Source organism: Pelecanus crispus, chromosome 18 (assembly GCF_030463565.1).
Source record: "Pelecanus crispus isolate bPelCri1 chromosome 18, bPelCri1.pri, whole genome shotgun sequence".
NCBI classification, from domain to species: Eukaryota; Metazoa; Chordata; class Aves; order Pelecaniformes; family Pelecanidae; genus Pelecanus; species Pelecanus crispus.
Genome location: NC_134660.1, coordinates 7380330 through 7408225, shown reverse-complemented (window position 1 = coordinate 7408225; position 27896 = coordinate 7380330). Strand labels below are relative to the sequence as shown.

The 27896-nt window shown below is 54.1% G+C and overlaps 1 protein-coding gene, 2 pseudogenes and 1 gene segment (V, D, J or C); 3 read left to right on the top strand and 1 right to left on the bottom strand.

The window, feature by feature from the left end:
* Positions 1-748: 748 nt before the first annotated feature.
* Positions 749-1054, top strand: LOC142595247 (feather keratin Cos1-1/Cos1-3/Cos2-1-like). The gene has a single exon (XM_075722982.1). The coding sequence runs from the start codon at positions 749-751 to the stop codon at positions 1052-1054; it is 306 nt and encodes a 101-aa protein (XP_075579097.1).
* Positions 1055-8836: 7782 nt separating this feature from the next.
* LOC142595296 (T cell receptor alpha variable 4-like) lies at positions 8837-13995 on the bottom strand. The segment is given in 4 exon segments: positions 8837-8905; positions 8977-9029; positions 9690-9980; positions 13950-13995. Coding segments are annotated over 4 exon segments (459 nt in total).
* A 1043-nt stretch (positions 13996-15038) lies between these two features.
* On the top strand, positions 15039-22877 carry LOC142595142 (feather keratin Cos1-1/Cos1-3/Cos2-1-like; annotated as a pseudogene).
* Positions 15547-15853, top strand: LOC142595143 (feather keratin Cos1-1/Cos1-3/Cos2-1-like; annotated as a pseudogene).
* Positions 22878-27896: the final 5019 nt, after the last annotated feature.

The following is a 27896-nucleotide window of genomic DNA, read 5'->3' as shown; positions in this document are numbered from 1 at the left end:
ACCGCAGTGACCCAGGCTGAACATCACTTGCCTGCCCTGGACACATCCAGCACTTGAGCTGAGACTTCTGCCAGCACTGCTGCATTCCTGTCCTACAAATGCTGGGGCCTTTCATCCGAGTGCTCAGAAGAAGCCTTCATTGGGAAATGGGCATGGCACAAATCTGGAAATGAAAAGGCATCAGTGCAGGAAACCAAAGCACAGCCCCTGTCATTAGCTGCGCTGGTTTGCATTCAAGATGAGCTTGTCCGAGAATTGCTACCTCTGCCGCGGGTGCTTCTGGTCCTGCGGCAATGAAGGGCAGGTATAAAAGGCAGCGCAAGTGCCTGCTCTCTCATCCACTTCTCTTGCCTCCTTCTGCTTGGGAACCAGGTGAGTCTGAAGCCCCTTCTCCTCCTCTTCCAAACTGAGATCTCTCCCTGATGGACCTCTCAGCTGAAATTGCTCTGTTCTTTGCTGCATTTCAGATCTTCTGGTCATGGGAGAGGGAAGTGGGGAGAAGGTCTGGTTAGAGAGAGGCTGGGATGTGGCTGTGGGGGCTTTTGGCTCATGAATTAGGAGAGAGTGTCCCTGGGCCAGGCTGCTCTTTGTAGGGTAATGGAGACCATGTGGCGCCTAGCGCATCCCTCTCACCACTGAATTGTGGCCTTGCCTCCTTTGTGACTGTGTAACCAGGCTGCTCATCACCCACCCTTGTGCTCTGCTTCCTCCCTGCCCTCTCTCCCAGGTGCATCTCCAGCCCAGAGACATGTCCTGCTACAATCCGTGCCTGCCATGCCGGCCCTGCGGCCCGACCCCGCTGGCCAACAGCTGCAACGAGCCCTGTGTCAGGCAGTGCCAGAACTCCACCGTCGTCATTGAACCCTCTCCTGTGGTGGTGACCCTGCCTGGACCCATCCTCAGCTCCTTCCCGCAGAACACCGTTGTGGGATCCTCCACCTCTGCTGCTGTCGGTAGCATCCTCAGCTCTGAGGGAGTGCCCATCTCCTCTGGGGGCTTTGGCCTCTCTGGCATTACCAGCCGCTACTGTGGCAGAAGGTGCCTCCCCTGTTAAAGATGCTGGGAATGCCCCAGGAACACACCTTGAGGAACTCAGAACATGGTAATACACAGGGGATTGAGATTTTGGAGGTGTTTTCAGTACAGCTGAATGGTTTTGCCTTGTTTCCCCTCTTCTTTGTTTGCTTTGTATCCCCTTGGCACCAGGTCCCACCAAAGCCAGCCTGGTGGGGAACATCTGGCTCCTCTCCCTTGTATGGCACAGGCAGACGGACGTCATGCCAGAACTCTCCATGCACAAGGACTGCAGGCTCTAGGCTCCCTGCACTGCTGTCCTCCACTCAGAGTGACTTTGTTTCCCTCTTTAGCCTCATTAAAGTTCTGCTGCACTCAGGCCTGGCCTCCATGTGGTCCTTCCCTCTGTGGACACTCCCCAAGGTGCCAAAGGGGAAGGGTCTTGCTCAGGGGTGGAAGCAGGTGAGGGCACAAGGAGACCCTTCTCCTTTCACAGAGGAATGGGAGGGTTTCACACGCTGTGGTGGCTCCTCTTTTGGGCACCGTCCCTGGGAACTGAGGAAGTCATCCCTGGCTGCTCTGCTGCCAGTGACCATCAGGCCTTGCCTTGCTGTGTCTCTGCCCAAAAGTGGCCGGAGAGGCAGGAGGCGGTGAGGCATCAGCAGCCCCGCCAGCTCTTGAGGAAGGGCTTTGGTCTTGCTGTGTCTGGAGCTGTACTGGGGTAGCAGGGGGTGGGTGTGGGCTCCAGAAGGCCATTTGCTTTGCAGAATGGCAAGAGTGGCAAAGCAACAAACATAGAATCATAGAATCATAGAATCATAGAATCATAGAATCATAGCATCATAGAATCATAGAATCATAGAATCATGGAATCATTTAGGTTGGAAAAGACCTTTAAGATCATCCAGTCCAACCATTAACCTAACATTACCACATCCACACTAAACCAATTAAGGGTAGACTAGACTAAACCATGTCCCAAAGTGCCACATCTACCCGTTGTTTGAACGCCTCCAGGGATGGTGACTCCACCACCTCTCTGGGCAGCCTCTTCCAATGATTCACCACCCTTTCCGTGAAGAAATTTTTCCTAATATCCAATCCAAACCTCCCCTGGCGCAGCTTGAGCCCATTTCCTCTCATCCTATCGCTAACTACATGGGAGAAGAGACCAACACCCACCTCACTACAGCCTCCTTTCAGGTAGTTGTAGAGAGCGATAAGGTCTCCCCTCAGACTCCTCAACTGCAGACTAAACAGTCCCAGTTCCCTCAGCGGCTCCTCAGAAGGCCTGTGTTCCAGACCCTTCACCAGCTCCGTTGCCCTTCTCTGAACACGCTCCAGCACCTCAATGTCTTTCTTGTGTTGAGGGACCCAAAACTGGACACAGGATTCCAGGTGCGGCCTCACCAGTGCCGAGTACAGGGGGACAATCACCTCCCTGCTCCTGCTGGCCACACTATTCCTGATACAAGCCAGGATGCTGTTGGCCTTCCTGGCCACCTGGGCAGACTGCTGGCTCATGTTCAGCCGGCTGTCTACCAACACCCCCAGGTCCTTTTCGGCCAGGCCGCTTTCCAGCTACTTGGTGTCATCTGCAACCTTACTGAGGGTGCACTCAATGCCCTCATCCAGATCATCGATAAAGATATTAAACAAGGCTGGCCCCAAAACGGAGCCCTGGGGAACACCACTCGTGACCGGACACCAACTGGATTTAACTCCGTTCACCACTACTCTCTAGGCTCGGCCACCCAGCCACTTTTTTACCCAGTGAAGAGTACGCCCATCCAAGCCATGAGCTGCCAACTTCCCAAGGAGAATGCTATGGGAACATATATGGAACACAACAGCCTTTGGGATTGCCCATAGCTGCTACTCCAGCTTCCTCTCCCCTCCACCACCCAGTCTAGGGGTCATGGCCAGCACACATGGGCAGCAGGAGCAGGGAAAAGTCACCCATGCTGCTGAGTGCGCCAAGGGTGGAAATTGGATGTAAGCATGTGGGAGCTGAGGGCAGTCAGCACAAAAAGCGGGACAGTGCAGTGGTGTATTTCTGAGGGAGAGCAAATTGCTCTGATACAGAGCGTGCAGGAGAATGTGAGATCAGCAAGCACGAGGGTACTGGGTGCACTTCCCAAGAGAGCTGCAGGGGGGCTCAGAGCTCTTGAGGGCTTCACTGGTCCCCCCAGAGAGTCTGTGCTCAGGAATTGGCTGCCATTCTCAGGGGAGAGGATTTTTTTCCATGTAAATCTCATCCCTTCTGGTTGGTGGAAATGTCTCTTGGCAGCTACTACAGTCTCATATCCTATTTTCTGCATGAAAATCCAGATGTCTTGACAAAAGTGTACAAGTGGAAGAATGCAAATCCCCACACTGATGTCCTTCACCAACAAGGAATTACAGCTCATGAAGCGTATCTTAGCATGACTGAAGGCCAAAAGCTTTATAAGGGCCTTTCATTTCCATGGCTGACATCCTTTTTCCCTCATCATACTATTAATAACCATCACCTCCAGCAGCACAGTTGGACTTTCTAACCTTACTGCACTAAATCTTGTAACAAGCAGAAGTACCTCAGGTCCTTCGCAGCCATGATACCATCTGCAATTGTCCTTGTAGAAGAGGGAGGGATGGCATTTCTTCTGACAGACGAGTAAGCCCTTTGGCCAAAGCACCGCCAGAGCGCTGCTACTGGCTCTTGCCATGACCTGTAGTTCGGCTGCGCAACCGAGGAGATTTGGAAGGGTAGGAAAAGGTCACAGGATCCATGCAGGTTTGACACTTCCAACTAAGGGCACTGTTGCCAGAGATTGTTTTTTCTGATGGTGATTTAAATCATGCTGTGGCTCCACTGTGTGGAAGGCAGGCACCGATCTGTCTCAAGGTGTGCTGAGACTTCTGCCAGCACTGCTGCATTCCTGTCCTACAAATGCTGGGGCCTTATAGAATCATAGAATGCTTTGGGTTAGAAGGGACCTTTAGAGGTCATCTAGCCCAACCCCCCTGCAGTGAGCAGGGACAGCTTTAACCAGGTCAGGTTGCTCAGAACCCCGTGCAACCTGACCTGGAATATTTCTAGGGATGGGGCCTCCACTGCCTCTCTGGGCAACCCATTCCAGTGCTTCACCACCCTCACTGTAAAAAATTTCTTCCTTATAGGCAGTCTAAAGTCTAGCCTCCTTTAGTTTTAAACCATTACTCCTTGTCCTGTCACAACAGGCCTTGCTAAAAAGATTGTCCCCATCTTTCCTGTAGGCCCCCTTAAAGTACAGAAAGCCTGCAATAAGGTCTCCTCACAGCCTTCACTTCTCCAGGATGAACAACCCCAACTCCCTCAGCCTGTCCTCGTACGAGAGGTGCTCCAGCCCTCGGATCATTTAGGTGTCCCTCTTCTGCATCTGCTCCAACAGGTCCATGTCGTTCTTGTGCTGAGGGCTCCAGAGCTGGACGCAGGGCTCCAGGTGAGGTCTCACCAGAGCAGAGCAGAGAGCCAGAATGACCTCCCTTGACCTGCTGGCCATGCTGCTTTTGATGCAGCCCAGGATACGGTTGGCTTTCTGGGCTGCAAGCACACATTGTTGGCTCATGTCCAGCTTTTCATCCACCAGGACCCCCAAGGCCTTCTCGGCAGGGCTGCTCTCAATCCCTTCATCCCCCACCCTGTATTGATATTGGGGGTTGCCCCATCCCATGTGCAGGGCCTTGCACTTGGCCTTGTTGAACCTGATGAGGTTCACACAGGCCCACCTCTCCAGCTTGTCCAGGTCCCTTTGGATGACATCTACTCCTTCTGGTGTGTCAACGGCATCACTCAGCTTGGTGTCATCTGCAAACTTGCTGAGGGTGCACTCGATCCCACTGTCTAGGTCATTGATGAAGATATTAAACAGCACTGGTCCCAGCGCGGACCCCTGAGGGACTCCACTTGTCACTGGTCTCCGTCTGGACATTGAGCCGTTGACCACTACACTCTGGATGTGACCATCCAGCCAATTCCTTATCCACCAAACAGTCCACCCATCAAATCCATATCTCCCCAGTTTAGAGAGAAGGATGTTGTGGGGGACTGTCTCAAAGGTTTTACAGAAGTCCACATAGATGACATCCATTGCTTTTCCCTTGGCCACTTACGCTGTCACTCCTTCATAGAAAGTCACTAGGTTGGGTCAGGCAGGACTTGCCCTTGGTGAAGCCATGCTGGCTGTCTCGAATCACTTCCCTGTCCTCCCCGTGATTTAGCATAGCTTCTAGGAGGACCTGCTCCATGATCTGCCCAGGCACAGAGGTGAGGCTGACAGGTGAGTAGTTCCCAGGGGCCTCCTTTCTTCCCTTGTTAAAAAAGAGCACAGTGTTTCCCTTCTTCCAGTCAGCAGGGACTTCACCTGACTGCCATGACTTTTCAAATATCATGGAGAGTGGCTTGGCAACTACATCAACCAATTCCCTCAGGACTTGGAGGTCCCATATACCTGTGTACGTTCAGGTTCCTCAGGAGGTCTCAAACCTGATCTTCCCTTACAGTGGGAGGGGCTTTACCCCCCTGGTCCCCATCTTGCAGTCTATCGGCTCGGGAGGGGTGAGGAGAGAGGTTGCCAGTGAAGACTGAGGCAAAGAAATTGTTGAGTATGTCAGCCTTCTCCTCACCTGTTGATACCAGGTCGGCATTTGGGGGGGTATACTTTCTTTAACCTTCCTTATAACAATAATACTCTTGTATATTTATGTGCAGAAACTGTTTTGTATGTGAGAGCTTTGGCTGCAGGATAAACTCAGTCTGCTCATGGTGACAGAGGAGGCTGCAGGCAGCTCCCTCTCGCTACAGGCAATTACACCACGTGCACCTGCATGCAAAACACAAGAAGAAAAAAGGCCAGCACATCAATTAGAACTGGGGAAAAGCTAAAAAGAATGCATGAACTTTCACAGGCTGGCCAAACCACTTTTTCAGCTGCTCTGTAAATTAGTGTTGCTTCTGCATTTCTCTGCCTTTTGAAGAGAGGGTATTTGCCTTACAGTGAGTCTAGAGCCAGGCTCACTGCTACATCACTTCTCATGTCCCAGCCTCAGCGTCTGTAGCCTGAGGGGAGTCTGGCTTGTCCCAGACACAGCCTTCTGCAGCCACCTGAGTGTGTCACTGTAGCAGGGCTCCCTTTGCAAGAGCAGGGGCTGCTCCCTGGAGATCACACAGGTCAGGTGGGAGCTTCTAACACTGGAGGATTTTTATTCTTCTCCTAGGAATGTGGGAATTCTTTGTGGGGCTGTGGCGATGGGCATGTTCTCTAGTTTTTATATTATTGTTCACACACAGACATGAGATGTGGAGAGGCTCAATGTGTGGAAAGGCCATGACAGCTTCAACTCTGCTGCGGTTTCTCTCTACCTCACAGTGAGAAAAAGACCTGAGTGAACCACTGTCAGACCCTTGAGGTCACTCAAGCTGATGGGTCTGGCCAGGGACTGATTTGTTGCCTTGGCTGTAGGGTCTGAAGGACTTGCCTGGAGCTGTCTAGAGGGGCTGAGAGCTGGTGTCGGGCGTCCTGGTTCTCAGTGGTGTGCGTGCATGGTCGTGCTCATGTACATGTTCTTCTGGCTGTGCTCATGTGTGCATTCGCACGTACATGTGTGTGCCTCTGGTAATACTCATGGCAACAGTGGCTGTGCACAAATGTTCTCTGTGTGTGAGCAATTGTGTCCGTGATTGTGTGTCACAAATGCAGGTTTGTGACTCCTGCTGATTATGTGAATTTATTGTGAATGAGTGACTTAACACAGTTTCATTTAGTAGCAGTTTAGATTTACTTGTAACAAATCGCAGGATTTTGTTGTAATATTTTAATAGCACTCAGTCATCAGTGATTAATAAAGGGATTAGACAAAATTGATCAAAACAGTGACTTAGTTAAGATTGGAAGATGGCAAGGTTCACTCTATTATTACATGGAAATGCATCAAGGAAAATTAAATTACACTGAGTTGGAATGATTCACAAAGAGATTGTGTATGCTGGGGATAAGGAGGACCCTCCTGTTGAGTCACGAGGTTCAGGATAGACCCCCTTGCTTTCTAAACTCCTTCTCAGAGAGGAGTCTAGGTGCAGCTGGGTCCAATCTTAGTCTCAGACTTGGTCAATGGTTTATAGGAATAAGGATAATGCAGCAGTATAAGACTCACTTGGAAATCAAATCCTACGTCTACAGACTACTTAAACTGATTCACACATGCATACACACAGCCATGGATACATGTATACATACATAAAAAGATCTGGTATACCAGTTTAAAGATTGCCCTCGAGTTCAGTGAAATGCTCAGGTCTAATGTCTTGGCGTTTCTCAACGGGCGAGGGTTGAGCCTCAAGGAGTGAAGGGTTTCAGCCCAGGCTCCACTGTCAGTCAGCAATGGACCTCTGATTGTAGCAAACTGAGTCTGCTAGCTGTGAGAGGAGTCCTGCTCAGGGGGAGATGCTGGTGCAGCGCGCTGCAGTCCAGGAGAGCTCAAAGGGCCTCACTTAGGACTGCTGTTTTATAAAATCGTGAGATGATTTGCTTTAGTCACTGTGAATCTCCATCCGAGCCACGCTCTCAGTCGGTAATTACTGCTCTGTTTCAAAGCTGTCAGGGGGTAACTGATTGTTCTCACTCCCCTGTTCTCACTCCCCTGTTCTCACTCCCCACTTCAACCATGTAAGGCTTTCTGATAAGGACAAGGCCACTCTCCGCTTCGACCATGTAGCAGTTTCTGGTACAATTACAGGGCACCTAACCGACCAGCTCACTACACAAGGCCGCGGTCTGGCAGGAATCCCTGAGGTTGCAAAGTGGTTGAAGAGAGAAAAAAAAAAAGGGAGGAGGGGGGAGATGCACCACCAGAGTGTGCATGTGATTTAGCACACACATGTGCCTTCATGCAGGGGAGCATGAAGGTGTGTGTGACTGGTCTGCATATACGTAATTGTGTGGGCATAGGTGCATGGGCATAGTGCTTTTGTGTGTGTACATCTGTGTGCCAGTACATGTGAGGAGGAATAGGCAGCGAGTACTTCAGACATTTCCCTATCACTTGTGACCAGATGCCCTTCCTCGCCGAGCAAATAGCCCACATCTACTTAGCCTTCCAAGCACCTCCATCTCAGGGTTAAACCCCGTTTCCATGTCCAAGGTACTGAGGGGCAGAGAGAGAGCAGGGAGAGGGCTCCTCTGTGGGTGAATGGGCTCAAGCTGGGCACATGACTCTCCTCAGCTGCATCTCCCCCTCACACCCACTGCACGTTGGTCTCCCCTCAACCACATTAGAGCCTCAGACACAGGACTTAGAGAAGATGGCTCTGTCGAGTCCAACCCCTGGGTGGTGGGTTAATGAGGAGGGTGTGGGCATGTTCTTATCCTGATGATGCTGATGACTCTGATGTATGCTCTCCCTATATGGAGCTAAACTGCAGAGACGTTACACTGTGTGTGCGCACGCAAAGCCCCCCTTTGTGGAAGTAGAGCGCTGGCTGTGACGGGGAAAGAAAATTGGGATCACGAGCTGTCAATACCTACTAGGTGGATGGAGAGGAAGCAATGTCAGGCAATTGTGTACAGCTTGAAGTGAGTCAGCAAGGTGAGATCCGTTTGTCCTCCCTTCTCCTGACATCGCGGCATCCAGAGCTCCTCCAATACATCAACCTCTTTCCAACATTCTCGCTCAGCCAAGGGGACCGTGGCTTTTTGTGGAGGATGGTGCACGAAGAGATGTTGTTTGGATCATGTGCATTGGCTGAGCTGGTGAGTGAAGCCTGCCCAAGACATAGAGCAATGACGTGCAATGCCTTGCACATTTAAGGAGAGCCAGATGAAGGGGGATTTCTCTGCTCTTTAGCCACATGAGATTTCTGGTCTGTAAATCCCTAAGGAGGAAGAAAGGAGAGAAAGGGTTCCTTCAGATGGGGGTTCAGCTCCATCTGTCTTAGACACCCACTTGGGGATGAGATCGGTTCTCCCCTAGAGAACTGGTCAAGAATCCTCCCTCGTCTGCAGGGAGAGCATAGATTAGACCCTGCATTTGTGCCGGCTTCTTTCTCAGCAGAGGTGCCTCGCATGGGATTCAACTCAGAGGGATTTTGCCTTCAAGCACTGAGGCATGGATACCTCTGCCCTAGTTCATATGTCCAACTTATTCATCTGAGCTGCTTGCTAGACTCCTGCCTGAGTCCTCAGAGAGCCCTGGCACTCCTGGAGGGCTTTTAGCCAGGTGTGTAAGGCAAGAGGAGCCATGTGTCCCCAGTGCCTTTTCTCTGCCCGTGGAGAAAGACGCGGGGGTGCTCTGAGGAGCTGAGAGAAGAGCGTTTCATTGTACATCTTTCAACTCGGTCAGCATCTTATTTTCTGCGCCAGCACTGTGTCCTGCCGAGGAGGGCAGGAACGGAGCGGCTGGGTGGGCACCTGGTGCCCAGCCAAGGTCAGCCCACCCCATGAGCCCAGGCACTGACTGCAAGGAGGACCTGGGGATGCCGGTGCCGGTGTCGATGCCGAAGCCGTTCCCAGTACCGGTGGCGGCGGCGGTGCCGGGGGCGGAGCGGCAGCGCCCCCTGTCGGTCCCGGCCGGGGCTGTCCCCCCGCCCCCCACACACACGCCCGGCCCCGCCCGCCGCGGTTCGTGCCCGCCCGCAGCCCCGGCTCCTCTCCCCGTGCCTCCCACGCCGCAGTAATACACCGCCGCGTCCCCGCGCCGGGGCTGGGAGAGCCGCAGGGCGCTGGACCGGCGGTCTGCCGCCACCGACAGCTGCCCCGGAGGGTCCTGCACATCCTTGAATTTCTTCACAATGGAAGCGATGAATGCGGGGCCTCGGCCTGGGAGCTGACGGTACCAGTAGATGGTATCATCGCTGTTTATGTTGGGGTGTGAGCAGTTGATGCTGATGTCGGTGCCCTCGGTGGTCTCTGCCAAGGGGTCCTGCTGCACCTGGGCTCTGCCCACAGCCACTGCAGAGGAAGGAGAAGGGAAGCCCAAAGGTCATCAAAGATCGCCCAGCTCTCATTCTCCCAGAGAAACTGTTGTGAAGAGTGGCAGTGAGACAGAGCCGGACTGGAATGGATGGAGAGCTGTTCAGCTGGGATGGAGAGTGATCCTGGTGTGGGTGTGTGGAGTGAGGGACAAAGGCTGGCAGGGAATTTGGAACTGATGCATGCAGAGATGGGAAGAAAGTCAGGTGCATGGATGGATGGATGGACGGCGAGAGGGAGAGGCGACGGGAGAGTTGGGTGTGTTCCAGTGAAGGAAGGAGGGCTGAATTCAGGACAGAAATAAAGGCTGAATGCACGGGGGGGATGAGAGGATGTATGGCACAGTGCAGGAAAGCAAACCTGTGCGCACAGCTAGGAAGGAAGCAGAGGGAGAGATGAGAGGGGGTCTCAGAGCAGGAAGAGGGGTTAGGGATGGTAGATGCATGGAGAGATGGCTCAGAAGAGGGGCGGATGCACACATGAAGAGAGGAAGAGACAGTAGAGTAGTAGAGAGTAGTACCCAGGGAGAGTGGGTGTTGCAGTGAAGGAGGGCTGAAATCAGGGCAATAGTAAGTGTGGAATTACCCGAGGCAAGAGTGCGTGCCCGGAGCAGCGGGCGCACGTGCCAGCCAAGTTGTGATGGTAGAGATGATGGGAACAAAGGAGGCTACGTAGGGGGGACTGCAGAGCTCTGGGAAAGGGGGAGCAGAGAGGGCAGAGAGGCCGGGAGGGGAAAGAGACGGTGCAGAAGGAGAGGCCCGAGCTGGCGCTGGGCTCCCTGGGGAGCAGCCCGGGCACAGAGCCTACCCCCCCGCCACCGCCGCCAGCCCCGCGCACCCAGCAGCACCGCGGCCAGCCCCGCCAGCCCTGCGCCCCGGCACCGCCGCATCCCGCCGCTCCGCCGCCCGCGCCTCGCTGCCCGCCGCCAGCCCCGGCTCTCTGCTCCGGCCGCGCCGCCTCCTCTCCTCTCCTCTCCTCTCCTCTCCTCTCCTCTCCTCTCCTCTCCTCTCCTCTCCTCTCCTCTCCTCTCCTCTCCTCTCCTCTCCTCTCCTCTCCTCTCCTCTCCTCTCCTCTCCTCTCCTCTCCTCTCCTCTCCTCTCCTCTCCTCTCCTCTCCTCTCCTCTCCTCTCCTCTCCTCTCCTCTCCTCTCCTCTCCTCTCCTCTCCTCTCCTCTCCTCTCCTCTCCTCTCCTCTCCTCTCCTCTCCTCTCCTCTCCTCTCCTCTCCTCTCCTCTCCTCTCCTCTCCTCTCCTCTCCTCTCCTCTCCTCTCCTCTCCTCTCCTCTCCTCTCCTCTCCTCTCCTCTCCTCTCCTCTCCTCTCCTCTCCTCTCCTCTCCTCTCCTCTCCTCTCCTCTCCTCTCCTCTCCTCTCCTCTCCTCTCCTCTCCTCTCCTCTCCTCTCCTCTCCTCTCCTCTCCTCTCCTCTCCTCTCCTCTCCTCTCCTCTCCTCTCCTCTCCTCTCCTCTCCTCTCCTCTCCTCTCCTCTCCTCTCCTCTCCTCTCCTCTCCTCTCCTCTCCGCCGTCGCCAGCTCCGCCCCGGGGCTGAGCCCTGCGCCGGCGCCGCTCGGGGGCTCGCCCGGGCTCCCAGTGCTCAGCGGCTCTGCACGGGCACAACTTTGTCTCCTGCAAGCCCACTCTGCCCGTCCTCTCCCACCAACAACAAGCCTGCCCAGTGCCCGCTCCAGCCGGCGGCAGCTGCAGGGCCCTCACCCGCCACATGCACCAGCTTCCCAGAGCTGCCTGCCACCGCAGGGGCTGCAAAGAGCAGCCACGCATTTCCTGCCCAGGGGAAGGAAGGAGCAGGCTGCAGAGCCTCCCTTCAGCTGCCTCTCCCCAGTGCCGGCACAAGGCCTGACAGCTCTGCTGAGGCCGAGGGGGTGTGAGGACAAGTGAGCCCATGGGTGTGCAGGGCTCAGGGAGGGCTGGGAAAGGGTGGGAATCTCAGAATGCAGGTGAGAAGGCACCTCCAGAGGTCATCTAGATTCAACCCTCTGCTCAAATAGATCCCATCAGATTGGCTTGGCAAAACTCACATTCGGTCCATCCTTGAACACCTCCTGGGATGGTGTCCTGGTTGCGGCTGGGATAGAGTTAATTTTCTTCCTAGTAGCAGGCATAGTGCCATGTGTTGGATTTAGTAGGAGAAGAATGTTGATAACACACTGATATTTTTAGTTGTTGCTCAGTACTGCTTATGCCAGTCAAGGACATTTCAGCTTCCTATGCTCTGCCAGGCGCACAAGAAACTGGGAGGGGGCAGAGCCAGAATAGTTGATCCCAACTGACCAAAGGGCTATTCCATACCATATGGTGTCACGCTCAGTATAGAAAGTGGGGGGGGACTGGCTGGGGAGCAGCGATCGCTGCTCGGGAACTGTCTGGGTATCAGTCGGTGGGTGGTGAGCAATTGCATTGTGCATCACTTACTTTGTATAATATTATTATTATTATCATTATTATATTGTTATTATTATCATTACTATTTTATTTTATTTCGATTATTAAACTGTTCTTATCTCAACCCAGGAGTGTTTCTCACTCTTACTCCTCCAATACTCTCCCCCATCCCATCAGGGTCTAAACCACGACAGATGGACATTGCACAGCCTCATTAGGAAACACCTTCCTTTTCTCATTATTTCTTTTAGCCTATTGCTTAATCAGCTTTCCCCATGTCCCAGTTGCTTCTTCACAGCCTCTACTCCTATCAGTGAGACCTTCCAGTATGTTGGTCCGTCTTTGTCTCCTCTGATTAAGTAGTTGTAGAAAGCAAGCAGGTCTTCCCTGAGCCATCTCTTCTCCAAAACAGGCAGGCCTGGTTCTCTCAGCTTCCCCTCGCATGTCATGTTTGACAGCGCCCTAACCCCTGGGTTGCCTTTGTTGGACTTGCATGGCTGTGTCGCTATCCTTCCTTGATGTGGGAGCCCCAGTCTGGAAGCAGCACTGGGGAGGTGGTCTCAAATGGGACAGAGGGGCAGGGACACTTCCCTGCACCTGCTGGCAACACTTTGGCTGTCACAGCTCAGGGTGTGTTTGGTCTTCTTTGCTGCAAGGGCACGCTGCTGTCTCACATTCAGCTAAGTGTCTCCTAAAACCACACATCCTTTTCTGTGCAACTGCTTCCTCGGCAGCCTGTCCCCAACGTGTCTGAGTGCGTGGTGTGGTTTCTAGCCCAGACGCAAAGCCTTGCCCTTGCTCTTTTTGGCCTTCATGAGGTTCTAGCCAGCCCATTTCTTCATGGTCACAACTCTTGGAGCCTGCTAGTCGAGCACATTTTCCACCCACCTTATCAGCCTCTTAATGAACCTATTCATCATCAGGAAGTACTGGAGAGGGAGTCAAAGGTCCTTCTAAAATCCAGGTGCACACATGTCCCCTGCCCTTCCTCTTCTCTACACATCATGAGAATGAGCAATGAGGTTGGCCTTGGGCAACAGCAGAGCTGCAGCTCAAAAGAGACTCCATGGAGAGGGGAATCAGGCCTGGCTGAGCTCTCCCAGCAGAGCTCCCTGGCACTTGGCTCACTAAGGTCCCCAAGGGAACGGGGGAAGCCCTTAGCTCAGTGCCTCCAAGCTGGAGCTGAGCTCAGGCTGACAGATATTCCGGAGGGGAGATGCACTTAGAAAATTTGCCCAGTGTGCAGAGCCCATGTGAGAAAGAGGGTCTGTTCTGGACATGGCTGTGGGAGAGCAGCAGGCTTTGGGGGATGCGGTCTCAAACCCAATGTCCCGTCCCTTCCCTCCCAGGGGCAGTTGCTGGGCACTCAGACTGACATTCCAATGCAGGGCATGAAGGTGTTTGTGGGCTGAAGCCCAAAGCAGTCCTCAGGTCTTTGGCTTTCCCTGTGCAAGCCACAGGGTCTGTCCTTCCACTCACAGCACAGCGACATCAGGCTTCATGTTCCTTTCATTCCGTACCTGTTCAGGACAAGGTCTCAGCCCCTGCCTCACACAGCAGCACCTCGATGGGCTGCACAAGGACATTTGGCATTGACATGGACGTGAGAGGGGGCTGTGTCCCACACCAGGCACCGCTGACGCTGCATTGGAAGCAGATCCACTGAGGGATGGCCAGCACGAGGTGGGCAGGATTCCTCAGCCTTTCTCCCTGCCCATCCTTTTGAACTCTCTAGCCCTGTGGAAGGCAGCGTTGTCCTGGCTTGCAGAGGCAGGGAGGGGGCACTGCCAGTTACAATGAGACACTCCCAATACTGTTACCATTGAACTAAAGTCAGGATCCAAGCTGGAGTGAACCTGTTGTTGTTGTGTCCTGAAATTGGCAGCAGCAGGGCGTGAGCTTTGGAGGGGCAGGAAGAGGAGGTCTCAGGAGGCAGGGGTTGCATTTCCGTGCCTCTTCCCTGGACAGATCTCGAGCAGGCTGCTGCCATCAGCACTCAGCTGCACTCAGGCTCCTTCTGACCCTGGGAACCTGCTGCTCTGTGGTGCTCATGGACAGGGCAGAGGAGAGTGTCCCTGCCATGAGCTGCACATTCCCTCCTGATGAGGGGCACACAAGGACACACAGACATGGACAGTAGACACAAGTCAAGAACACACATAGGAACACAACGAACCATGGACTCTGCTAAGGTCCCCTGGGGAGTGGGCAGTGTGAGGCAGGATGAGGTCAAAACCTAGGAGCACAACGCACACACCTGGGGAGGCAACAACAAGTGACCATTGGGGTGATGTGAGGAGGGAGGGAAAGATAAGGACATAGGACATCCTCATGCATGGGAGCCCATGGTGTTCAGCTGAGGGTGGCTGGACCTTCTTCCTGAGAACACCACTGCAAACAGCCCCACCGCAGTGACCCAGCCTGACGTCACCTGCTTGCTCTGGACCCATCCAGCACTTGAGCTGAGACTTCTGCCAGCACTGCTGCATTCCTGTCCTACAAATGCTGGGGCCTCTCATCCAAGTGCTCAGAAGAATTCTTTCCTGGGAAATGGGCATGGCACAAATCTGGAAATGAAAAGGCATCAGTGCAGGAAACCAAAGCACAGCCCCTGTCATTAGCTGCGCTGGTTTGCATTCAAGATGAGCTTGTCCGAGAATTGCTACCTCTGCCGCGGGTGCTTCTGGTCCTGCGGCAATGAAGGGCAGGTATAAAAGGCAGCGCAAGTGCCTGCTCTCTCATCCACTTCTCTTGCCTCCTTCTGCTTGGCAACCAGGTCAGTCTGAAGCCCCTTCTCCTCTTCCAAACTGAGATCTCTCCCTGATGGACCTCTCAGCTGAAATTGCTCTGTTCTTTGCTGCATTTCAGATCTTCTGGTCATGGGAGAGGGAAGTGGGGAGAAGGTCTGGTTAGAGAGAGGCTGGGATGTGGCTGTGGGGGCTTTTGGCTCATGAATTAGGAGAGAGTGTCCCTGGGCCAGGCTGCTCTTTGTAGGACTATGAAGACTGTGTTCCTCCTAGCGCATCCCTCTCACCACTGAATTGTGGCCTTGCCTCCTTTGTCACTGTGTAACCAAGGCTGCTGATCACCCACCCTTGTGCTCTGCTTCCTCCCTGCCCTCTCTCCCAGGTGCACCTCTGACTTTGAGACATGTCCTGCTACGACCAGTGCCTGCCCTGCCGGCCCTGCGGCCCAACCCCGCTGGCCAACAGCTGCAACGAGCCCTGTGTCAGGCAGTGCCAGAACTCCACCGTCGTCATTGAGCCCTCTCCTGTGGTGGTGACCCTGCCTGGGACCCATCCTCAGCTCCTTCCCACAGAACACCGTTGTGGGCTCCTCCACCTCTGCTGCTGTTGGCAGCATCCTCAGCTCTGAGGGAGTGCCCATCTCCTCTGGGGGCTTTGACCTCTCCTGCATTACCAGCCGCTACTGTGGCAGAAGGTGCCCTCCCTGCTAAAGATGCTGGGAAACCCGTAGGAACACACCTTGAGGAAGTCAGAACATGGTGCTGGGCACGGGATCGAGATTTTGGAGGTGTTTTCAGTATAGCTGAATGGCTTTCCCTTTTTTCCTCTCTTCTTTGTTTGCTTTGTATCCCCTTGGCAGCAAGGTCCCACCAAGGCCAGCCTGGTGGGGACCATCTGTCATGCAAGAACTCTCCATGGACAAGGACCGCAGACTCTAGGCTGCCTCCGGGGCTCCCTGCGCTGCTGTCCTCCACTCAGAGTGACTTTGTGCCCCTCTTTTAACTCATTAAAGTTCTGCTGCATTCAGGCCGGGCCTCCATGTGGTCTTTCTCTCTGTCGACACTCCCCAAGGTGCCAAAAGAAAAAGGTGTTGCTCATGGATGGAAGGGAGGTGAGGGCACAAGGAGACCCTTCTCCATTCACAGAGGATTGGGAGGTTGGGACACCCTGCAGTGCCTCCTCTTTTGGGCACCATCCCTGGGAGCTGAAGAAGTCATCCCTGGCTGCTCGTGGCCATCAGGCCTTGCCTTGCTGTGCCTCTGCCCACAAATGGCCAGAGAGGCAGGAGGTGGTGAGGGATCAGCAGCCCCGTCAGCTCTTGAGGAAGGAATGTCCTCTTGCTAAGGTTTGAGCTGCACTGCGGTGGCAGGGGCTGGGTTTGCAGCACCAGCAGGCGATTTGCTTTGCAGAATGTCAAAAATGGTAAAGCAGGGAACAGCCTTTGGGATGGACCACAGCTACTGTTCCACCTTCCTCTCCCCTCCACCACCCAATCGAGCCAGCAGGCGTTGGCAGGGAATAGTCACCCATGCCATGGACTGCATCGAAGCTGGAAATTGGAGTAAAACATTTGGGAGCTGAGGGCAGTCAGCACAGACATGGGGACAGTGAAATGGTGTATTTCTGAGGGAGAGCAAATTGCTCTGATACAGAGCGTGCAGGAGAATGTGAAGATCAGCAAGGACGAGGGTACTGGGTACACTTCCCAAGAGAGCTGCAGGGGGGCTCAGAGCTCTTGACTGCTTGCTCCCCCCAGAGAGTCTGTGCTCAGAACTGGCGGCCACTCTCGGGGGGAGGGATTTGGTTTTCCATGTAAATCTCCTCCTTTCTCATCAGTGGAAATGCCTCTTGGCAGCCACTATAGCCTCATATTCTATTTTCTGCATGAAAATCCAGATGTCTTGACAAAAGTATAGAAGTGGAAGAACAGAAATCCCCACACCTATGTCCTCCACCCGGAGGGAATTATGAAGCTAACAGAAACTAATGAAGCATATCTCGGAACAATTGAAGACCAAAAGCTTCAGTCACTCTTCTCCGGTCTCTTCCTTCCAAGGGTGCTGGAGGACTGCCAGCTGCTGGGCGGAGAGCACTGCTCCCCCTACACTGTCATGTCCTATGGCCACAGCTTGCCTACCTGCAACCCGCTGTGCTATGGGGCCATCCTGCATCAGGCTGTGTGCATCTGGCTGGTGGCAGGGACATGGCTGGCCGGTTCCCTGCCTCCTGCTCTGCATACAAGACTCACCTCCCAGTTGGCTCTCTGTGGGCCCAGGCACATCTGCCACTTCTTCAGTGTTGCGCCAGCCCTGCTGGCCATGGCTTGTGCTGGCACTTCTGCAAACAAGGCTGTGATTATCTGCAGTGTTTGCAGTGTGGCCCTCAGCTGCTTCCTCTCCATCTTCACTTCTTACAGGCGCAGAGCAAGAGCAATCCTGTGGCTCTGCTGTGCAGAAGGCAGGCACAGAGCTGCCTCAACCTGTGCTTCCCATTTCACTGCTGTGGCCTGTTCCTATGGCCCATGGGTCTTCATGGGAAGTGACCTCAAACGGGTCACTAGACAGGGCACTGCTTGTTCTTTACACGGCTCTTACTCCCCTGCTGAACACCTTTAACACACCCTAAGAAACAAGGATGGGAAAGCTGCTGGTATTTGCTCACATGCAATACACAACTGGCAGGGTTGTAGTGTTTGACAGCTGAAATGATGACTCAATCTGTTGCCATGTGAGGAAAATGCTCTAAAGCTCAACTTACCAAAATGGGGTAACCATTCTGTGGATCAGATCTGCATAGGGTCCTGTGCCCTGGAAAGTGGGCAACACTTTTTCCTTGTGCTGTGGGAGTGACTGAGCACTGGCATAGGTATGCCAGGGAGTTTGCTGAGCCTCCCCCCTCAGAGAGATTAAAACCCCACCTAGACACAGGCCTGGGCAACTGGCTCTAGCTGGTCCTGCTTGAGCAGGGGGGGGTGGACCCCATGACTTCCAGGGGTCCGTTCCAACCTCAGCTCTTCTGTGATTCTCTCATTCTGTGAGAGCAGCTGATGTTGAGCAGCTCAAGGTCCTCAGCATCTGAAGGGATGCAAGGTTATCTATATTGTCCTCTCTCTCTTTCTCGTCTTAGTGCTAAGAAATGGCATTTTCAGGACTGCTTTGCAGAGGCTGAGTGCCTCTCTTACTGGCATGCTATCAGTGTCATTTCCAGTGCCCCGGCCTCAGTGTTTGCAGCCTGTGGGGAGCCTGGCTTGTCTCGGGCACTCCACTCCCTGCTGCTGTGTGAATACATCCCTGAGGCAGCAGTCCCTTTACAGAGCAGGGGCTGGTCCTACACCTGCACACCTCCCCCAAGGAGAAGACTAGGGACAGCTGGGACCATCTAAGGCTGGAGGAGTTTCTGCAATTGTAATGTGGGGATTCTTTGTGGCTGCAGCAGTTTGCATGTTCTCTACTTTGTACATTACCCCTGACCCACAGACTTGGGACAGGGAGAGGCTCCATGTCTAGAAAGGCCACAACAGCTTCCACTCTGCTGTGGTTCCTCTCTCTTTTCTACTGAGAAAAGAGCTGACAGCCTCAGTCAAACTCTTGAGCTCGCTAAAGCTGATGGTGTTGGATTCATTGCCTTAACTGTAGGGCCTGAAGGACCTGCCTAGAGTCATGCCGAGAGGCTGAGAGCTGGCCCTGAGTGCCCTGGTTCTCAGCGGTGTGTGTGCATGTTCATGCTCACGTACATGTTCCCCTGGCTGTGCTCATGTGCGCTTTTGCACATACGTGTGTCTGTGAGTGCTTGTGGTAATGCACATGCAAGCGTGAGTGTGCACAAATGTTGCGCGCCAGTGTGTTTGGGCACGTCTGTTGATGAGTGTGTATGTCTTTTATCACATGCACGTGCCTTCATGCAGCTTAGCGTGGACGGGTGTGACATTGGTCTGTGTATATGAAAGTGTGTGGCCATATGTGGTGGATATGTGCTTTTATGTGTGTCCATCTCTGTACCTGAGCGTGCACTCATATCTGTACGCAAATACACGTGTGCAAGAGCATGCATATGTGTAAGCATGTGTGTTTGAATATCTGTGCATACATGTTGGCATGGGGGGTGGCTGTGCCTGTGTCTGCACATGGGCTCCTTTGGGAACCTGTGTGCACACACCTCTTCATAAGTGCACACACACGAGTTACTGTTTGGGTGCGTGCAAGCTCACGTGTGTGGTTGTGCCCATGTGTGTGAGACTGTGTGCACACACGTCTGTGTGTGTGCGTGCCTGTGAGTGTGCATACCTCTGTGTGTGTGTATAGGTGTGCATGGGTGTGCACCCATGAGGGTATGTCAAAGTTCTTGCTAAAGTCAAGGTACCCCAGAGCCAGTGCTCCTCCCCTTCCCCACAGTGCCAGGCACCTCCTCAGAGAAAGCAAGAAGGTTGGTGAGATGTGATTTCTTCTTCTACTGCGGGTGCTGCTTCGTTCCCAGAGAGTCTGCAGGAGGATCAGGGTTGTGGTAGACCTGTGGAGAAGCCATACCAGGAAAAACTGAGGAGAAATAGGCATCGAGTACATCAGCCTTTTCCCCATCATTTGTCACCAAGTCCCCTTCCTCAGCCAGCAATGAGCCCTCATCTACTCAGCCTTCCTTTTGCTGCCAAGAGGCTCAGAGGTACCTGTCTACATTCCCTTCACCTGCCTTGCACGTTTCCACTGCATGAAAAGCTTTGGCTTTTCCTGACTCACCTTTGTGCACATTGCAGAGGACCATCCTTGTGCTCTGAGGACGCTGTCCTTGGAGGTTAGCCAGCTCTCCTGGGACCCTCTGTGCGCCAGGGCAGCTTCCCATGGCATCCTGCCAAGCAGGTAGGTCCCTGCTGAGACTAAGATGTGCCCTTCTGAAGTTGGGGGCAGAAGTCATCCTGTTTGTCTTGGTCAGTCTCTGAGGATCTTCAGAGGCACAGCCTCATGGTCACTGCAGGGAAAGCTGCCCTGGAACTTCACATCATCCAACAGTTCTCCTCATTGGTGAGTAGCAGGTCTAACGGAGTCTGTCTTCTAGTCCCTTCATGGATTGCCTGCATCAAAAATTTGTCTTCCAGATGCCCTAGACATGTCCTGCTTTGCTTGTGCCCAGCCACTTTGCTCCTGCAGCAGATACTGAGGTGGGAGAAGCCACCCATGAGTAGCAGGGCCTGTGACTGTGAGGCTTTCCCCAAGTGCGTGACATCAGGAGGCATCATCTGCCTCCTCTTCTTGAGCAGGAGGTGTGTAGCAGACATGTAACTACACCACCACCTGTGTCACAGCGGTAGTGTGAGAGCCTCCCCTGGCATGCTGTCCCCCATGCACACCTCTTCTAGCCCTTGTGGTCTCCCTGTTCTTCAGTCTACGGCACACCTCCCCCTCCATACCTACTTTGAACTCCTCCTTCCAAGGGTAGCAGCTGTTTGCAAAGACACTCTTGCCCTCACCTTGCCAAACCCATTCTGCTCCTGGCCAGCAGTCCTCACTCTTCCAAGGGGGTCCCCTGGGGACAGAAGCCAAAGCTGCTGAGTGCTGCCACACCCCGCTCCTGCCATGCACGCTGCCCAAATGAGCTCTCGAGGGAGAGGGATTCTCTTCTGACTTCTGTGCTGTGCTTTACACCTCATTCTTAGTAAATAAAATGGATCAAGATCCCTTCAGGGGGTATGTCCTTCCAGCCCTGTGGGACCAGCTCAGATTCCAGACATCCTCATGTAGGAGCTTATTCCACCCAAACTCCCTGCCCTGCAGGGAAGAACCTCACAGAGCCATCTTTGTTACCAACAAAATTCATAGAATTAAATATATAGAATATACATCTATACATAGAATTCATCAAATCATAGAATGCTTTGGAAGGGACCCTGAAAGAACATCTAGTCTAACTCGCCCACCATGGGCAGGGAAATCTTTCATTAGGTCAGCTTGCTCGAAGCCCCATCTAACCTGACCTCGAACACTTCCAATGATGGGGCATCCACAACACCTCTGGGTGACATATTCCAGGGTCTCACCACTCACATTGGAAAATATTTCTTCTTCATGCCCAAGCTAAATCTACCCTCTTTCAGCTTAAAGCCACTGCCCCTTGTCCTGTCACTACAGAGCCTGGCAAAATATCTTTCTCTCTCTTTCTTATAAGGCCCCATTAAGTGTTGAAAGGCCACAAGAAGGCCTCCCCAGACACTTTCCCCTCTCCACGCTCAACAACCCCCATCTCTCTCACTCTTTCTTCATAGCAGATGTGTTCCAACCCCTTGATCGTTTTCGTGGCCCACCTCTGGACCTGCTCTAACAGGCTCTACAGACTCTTCCCACAGTCAGTGAGGAGACCTCAGCTCACACACAGGACTTATCCCATCCCACAGCAGATGTGCATAGTAAATGGGACAAATCATCTTTCTGGACACACTGATCCTGCAACTGAGCGATCATGGCCTCTACACTCCCCAGCTGGCATAATCCCACAGCAGGGCCTGCCTACCTGGTCACGTGTGCATGGCTTGCTTCATCACGCGGTCAGAAGGGAACCCACAGGCTGTCCTACCAGAGCCTACAAGCACCTCCATCCCATGGCTAAAGCCCACATCCATGTCCATGGTACTCAGGGACAGACAGAGAGCAGGGAAAGGGCTTTGGTGTGGGCAGATGGGCTCAAGCTGGGCACGTTACTCTCATCACCTGCATCTCCCACTCTCACCCAGTGCAGAGCAGTCTTCCCTCAGCCATGCTGAACCCTTGCAAAAAGGACATGCAGAAGAGGACTCTGTTCAAGTCCAACACTGTGCAGTGGTCCTGGACAGTGTAGACAGCCTTTGTTTGGGTGCCTTGAGTCTTCTCCATTAACTCAGGTGACTGGACATCTAGATCTGTGTGTGTGTATGTGTGTTGTCTAAGACAGTTTTTCAGTCTGTCTTCAGTGTCCTTCACCGGACTCTTCCGGCATGTTGAGATGAGTCCTCTGCCCACGCTGATGTGTTTTGCACCGGAAATGCTTGGGCCTCTCATCCGGTCATGCAAAATACGCCTTCACTGGGGAATGTGCTTGCCATAAAGCAGGAAATGAAAAGCTGCAATCGAGGAAGCCAAAACACAGCCCAGACCTTGGGGCTACTTCAGGTGTGAGAGGGAAGTGGTGAGAAAGTTAGCCATGGAGGGAAGCTGGGACTGTAGTGAGGTGGCTTCTAGACTAAGAGGCTGGGCAGTAGCTGCACAGGAGGTGGTGGGTCTTTTTGGGCCCTGTCAGGATGAGGCCAAGAAGCCCTCATACATCTCTGCACAGCCTCCACCTCCCGGTCCTGCATGGTCTTTGGCTCCCTCATGGTGTGGTGAAAGGCTGCTCCTCATGCACCCCTGTGTTTTGCTTCCTCCCTGCCCTCTCTCCCAGGTGCCCCTCAGGCCCCAAGACATGTCCTGCTACGACCAGTGCCAGCCCTGCCAGCCCTGCCAGCCCTGCGGCCCGACCCCGCTGGCCAACAGCTGCAATGAGCCCTGTGTCAGGCAGTGCCAGAACTCCACTGTTGTCATTGAACCCCCTGCTGTGGTGGTGACCCTGCCCGGACCCATCCTCAGCTCCTTCCCGCAGAACACCGTTGTGGGCTCCTCCACCTCCGCTGCTGTTGGCAGCATCCTCAGCTGTGACGGAGTGCCCATCACCTCTGGGTGCTGTGACCTCTCCTGCATTACCAGCCGCTACTGTGGCAGCAGATGCCCCCCCTGCTAAAGATGCTGGCAATGGACCCTGATAAGGACCCCCAGGAACTCAGAACATGGTGCTGGACACAGGATCGAACTTCATGCCGTTGTTTTAAGAGCAGCTGACCATGTCTGACTTGCCCTGCAAGGGCAGACTGGAAGGGGCCAGCCTGGGCTCTCTGAAAACATGGCCAATGTCTACCTCTCCTATCTTCCACTCACCTTTTTCTCTCTTTTCTTTGTTGTCTTGTCCTCCTCTCAAAGCCTGCAGTGAGGACCCCAGAAACCAGCCTGCAGGGAGCTGCTAGCATCTCTCCCTTTGCCAGGCAGGTCCCCACATGCCCTGTGGGAACTCTGCCACAGCAAAAGGGAAACAGCTTCTTGGCTGCTCCTGCTGCTCCCCTCACTGGGGGCCTCCACTTGGAGGGACCTCATTTCCCTCTCCAAACTCATTAAAATTTGTTGCAACCTTGCCTGTGTCCATTAGGTCGTCTGACCATCTGCATACTGACTGCTGACAAAGAAAGCCATTGCTTTGTGGAAGGAAATAGGTGGGGGCACAGGGCAACCCTTCATCACTGCTCGAGGTGTTGGGGGGTGGGACGCACTGCAGCGAGTCCCCTTCCAGGCACTGCCTCTTGAAGCTGAGGAAGACAGCCCTAGTTACTCCGCTGCCAATGGCCGTCAGTCCTTGCCTTGCTGCGTCTCTGCTCAGAATTACCCCCTTGGCCCTGGAGCACGCCATATGAACAGCAATCTGTTGTCCTCCAGAGAGGCACTGTGGGCATGTGGGAGGCCCTGGGGAGGTCAGCAGTCTCACATACTCCCCTGTCCCTGGGAACGCAACACCCCCTTGGCTGAAGGCAGGCCCAGGACAGTGACTGTTGCATGAACATGCAGCGCTGCTCTGTGCTGCCTTGTGTGCCTCAAGCACAGCTTTCCTGAGGCCCAGCAGCTCTACAGACCCACAAGTGCCGCAATGCAACTCTGCTCTGGAAAGGTGCTGTGGGAGAGGAGATAACGCCCAGCTCCACAGGGTCATGTCACTGACAGTGGGATTTGATTCCAGCCTAAATCTACCCTCCTTTAGTTTAAAACCGTTCCTCCTTGTGCTGTCACAACAGGCCTTGCTAAAAAGATTGTCCCCATCTTTCCACCAAGCACAAGGTTCCCTTTGTTGCCTCCGTCTCTGATTCTTACCCAGAAGCTTTTGACGTGCTCGTGGCTATTCTTCAGGGACAGCTCTTCACTACTGTATCGATCATCTTATCGATCTCAGAAGAGAGGACCATCTTATAAACTCAGGGGTGTTTCTGTCTACAATGGGATCAGACCTCATTATGGGATGCAGTGGGAAAAGTGTTTTAAGGTGGTGATGTGGCTGAGGGGGCTTTTGGTTTACAACTTAGGAGAGAGCCTCCCTGGGCCAGGCTGCTCTTTGTAGGGCAATGGAGACCCTGTGGCTGCTGGCACAGTGTCCAGCTCCCTGCTCAGTAGTGGTCTTGGCTCCTTTGTCACTGTGTAACCAGGCAGCTTCTCACTCACCTTGTGCTCTGCTTCCTCCCTGCTTCTCTCCCAGGTTCACCTCCAACTCAGAGACATGGGTTGTCCTGCTACGACCAATGCCAGCCCTGACGGCCCTGCAGCCCAACCCCACTGGCCAACAGCTGCAATGAGCCCTGTGTCAGGCAGTGCCAGAACTCCACCATCATCTTTGAGCCCCCTGCTGTGGTGGTGACCCTGCCTGGCCCCATCCGCAGCTCCTTCCCACAGAACATCGTTGTGGGCTCCTCCACCTCTGCTGCTGTTGGCAGCATCCTCAGCTCTGAGGGAGTGCCCATCTCCTCGGGGGGCTTTGACCTCTCCTGCATTACCAGCCAATACTGTGGCAGAAGGTGCCTCCCCTGAGAAAGCTAATGGGCATAGCTCTTGGGAAGGCTCCCCAGGGACTACAGACATAGCGCTGAACAAAGAATGAATCTTCAGGCCATTGCTTTCACAGGAATTCACCATCCTGAACTGCTCCTGCAAATGCTGGCAGGAAGGGGCCAGCCTGCGTTTAGCTGGAAACATGGGCTGTGTCTCTCCACCCATGCTTCCACCTACCTCTTTCTTTCTCTTTTCATTCTTTTCTTCTGCTCCCCTGGGCTGCAAGGATCTCTGCAGGAAAGGCAGACAGATGCCCTGCATGAACTTCACCGTGGCCAAGGGTGAGACTACAGTCTTTTACTTGCCCCTGGTGACCCCTGCATGCAGGGGCTCTGCTTGGAGTGACCTCGATTCCCTCTTTAGACTCATTAAAGATTTCTGCATCCCAGCCTGGGCCTCCAAGTGGTCCTTTCCTCCATGTATGCCCTCCCAAGCTGCTCAGGGAGAATGGATTTGCTCTTGGCAGGGGATGAGATGAGGGTATGAGGAGACCCTTCACTAATCCCAGAAGAATGGCAGGTTGGGACACACTGCAGAGGGTCCTCGTGGCAGCACTATCCCTTGGCAGTATGTCAAACCACCCAGACTACCTCAGAGCAAGTGGCCATCAGCCCTTGCCTTGCGGTGGCTCTGCCCAGCTCTAGCCCCACAGAGCCTGCAAACAAGGAGCGCAACCTCTGCTTTCCTCAAGTGAGAAGCTAGGACTCTGGGAGGCCATGGAGGCAAGCCACCCTGTAAGCTCGATAGGGAATGGGGCACCTCTTGCTCTAGTCAGTGCTGTGCTGGGGAAGGAGGAGAGGACAGAAGAGGTCCCCAAAGGACAGCAGGAGTGCTGATGGGTGGAATAGTCTCAGGGATGGCCCATGGCCTCACCTCCACCTTCTCCTCCCCACCATTGCCCATCTAGAGCCGTGGCCAGCACACATGGGCATGGGCAGCAGGGATCAGCCCCCCAAGGCAGCCCTACCACCACGCCTACAGCACTTGGCAGGGCCCACGTTTTGGCAGGCATGCAGGGCTGACATCATTCACAAGTCAGTATTGGGATTAACCACACTGGGTCACACACTAGAGTCCCTGGGAGCCCAACACCCCCATGGGCCAGGGCAGTCCAAGGACAGTAACCAGTGCCCACAGCCCCATCGCTGCTCTGCGGTGCCTCGTCGCCCCAAGCATGGATGGAGCAGCTTTCCTCAGGCCCAGCACCTCTAAGGTCCTGCTACGTCAGGACCAGCTCTGCTCCGGAAAAGCTCTGGAGCTTTTCTCACCCCAGGCCCCTTGAGATGTGAAGGTGACAATGGGACACGCTCAGCGCTACCTGTGAGGTGTCTGTGGCAGGCAACTTGTGTTCACGAGGGTACCTCTTGCTTCCACCGATGCTCTTGGGCACTGGTTTGATCCAAAGCACACCAGAGGCCTCAGCCAGGAAGAGCCTGATGGACAGAACACAACCATCCATCCATGCATGCATCCATCCACAAAGGGGCCTGTGGCAACTGCCCTTTCCGCAGCTGGGAATTAGACAGCCTTTTCTTCTGGAGGGTCAGGTTGTGAAGTCCTTTGCCAACATCCCCTTTCTCTTGCCTGCCTGCCCAATGCTGAAGCAGGGTGACCGAGGTGTCAAGGCACTGACCCCAGCTCCCTTGCAAACAAGGTGAATGAGGACTCTGTAAGCCAAGCTCTGCAGGCCTCAGTGCCACAAAATGTCTGTCCCCGGCACATCCCGGTGGGAAATGCCCACTTTTCAGCCATCCCTCCACAGTTTACAGCTGCTGAGTAACAGGGCAAGTGGCAGCGTGGCACAGCGGGTCCCTACAGACAGTTGGGCTCTCCAGGGTCCCACAGCCCGCTGAACTCAAAACAGGGGCTCAGGCACGCAGGGCCCAGCAGGCCAGGTGAGGTGCCCTGCACTTTCCTCCTGCTTGAGACTTGGGGCAGGGCCACTGATCCCCTCCATCTCTTTGGCCGCTGGACACGTTCTTGTCATAGCCAGAGAACAAGGGCTCGCTCACCTCCTCCCACACAAGCCCCGCACTCTTGGCACTGGGGTGAATTGCCAATATCTGGGCAACCCAGCTCCTCACCCTGCCTGGGACCCCCAGAGTTCTCCACTCTCTCCCTGCCCCACAGGCAGCCCTAGGGCACAAGCACCATAGAACAGAATCATAGAATGGAAAGGACCTCTATGATCATCAGTCCAGTCATCAACCCAACACCACCATGCCCACTAAACCACGTCCCAGAGTGCCACGTCTACCTGTTTTTTAAACACTTCCATGGATGGTGACTGGGGACTCCTGCCCTGGGGACGCAGTGGCATATGCAGTCAACAGCCCAACCACAGAGCACATGCTGGAGCATTCCCACCAGCACCCAGCTACCCAGCACCTCCAAGCCAGGCCGAGCTACTGCTCTGCTTGCAGCACGCTTGTCCCAGCACAGGCTATGCTCATGCTGGCCCAGCACCACAGGAGAAATCAAAGGTCAACAAGCTTCCTGGTGCAGAAAGGATGCCACAGCAGCAGAGGCAACTGGGAGAAGATGACAACAAAGCCCACTGCCCATGCTCCCAGCGCTGGCAGGAAGTAGACTTTCTTCATCGTGACAGTGGTTTTCGGTAGAGCAGTTTGCACATGGTGACATAATGATCAAAGGACGTGGCTGAGAGGGTCAGGAACTCAGTCATGCCCAGGAAGAAGTGGAAAAATGACTGTGCCAGGCAGCAGGAAACACAAATGATAGTCCTGGTGGCAAGGAAACTCTCCAGTGTTTTGAAGACAATGGTGGTGGTGCAGCAGATCTCCAAGGAGGAAAACCTGCCAAGGAAGACCTACATCAGGATCCTCAGCTTTCTCATGTCCAGAGGGAATCAGCTGCTCAGGCAAGAGGGAAGAACCAAAGGTGTGCTGGGGTAAATCTTTTGTGTCTCTCGGTGTCAGAAGAATAAAATCAACCGCTGCTGCAAGGCAAGGTAACCACTTTACCCCAGATGAAAGTCTGGCCCTGCCATGGCTGAGGAGCAGGTGGTAGACCACGGTAAAGAGAACTTGGCAGAGCCAAGCCATTTCTGGTTTCTTGCAATGGACCTTTGCCGTGTAAGGGCTGACTCCGGCTGCAA

What these genes read in the sequence shown, in the direction of transcription:
- LOC142595247 (XM_075722982.1), top strand. Translation starts at nt 749, where the DNA reads ATGTCCTGCTACAATCCGTGCCTGCCATGCCGGCCCTGCGGCCCGACC.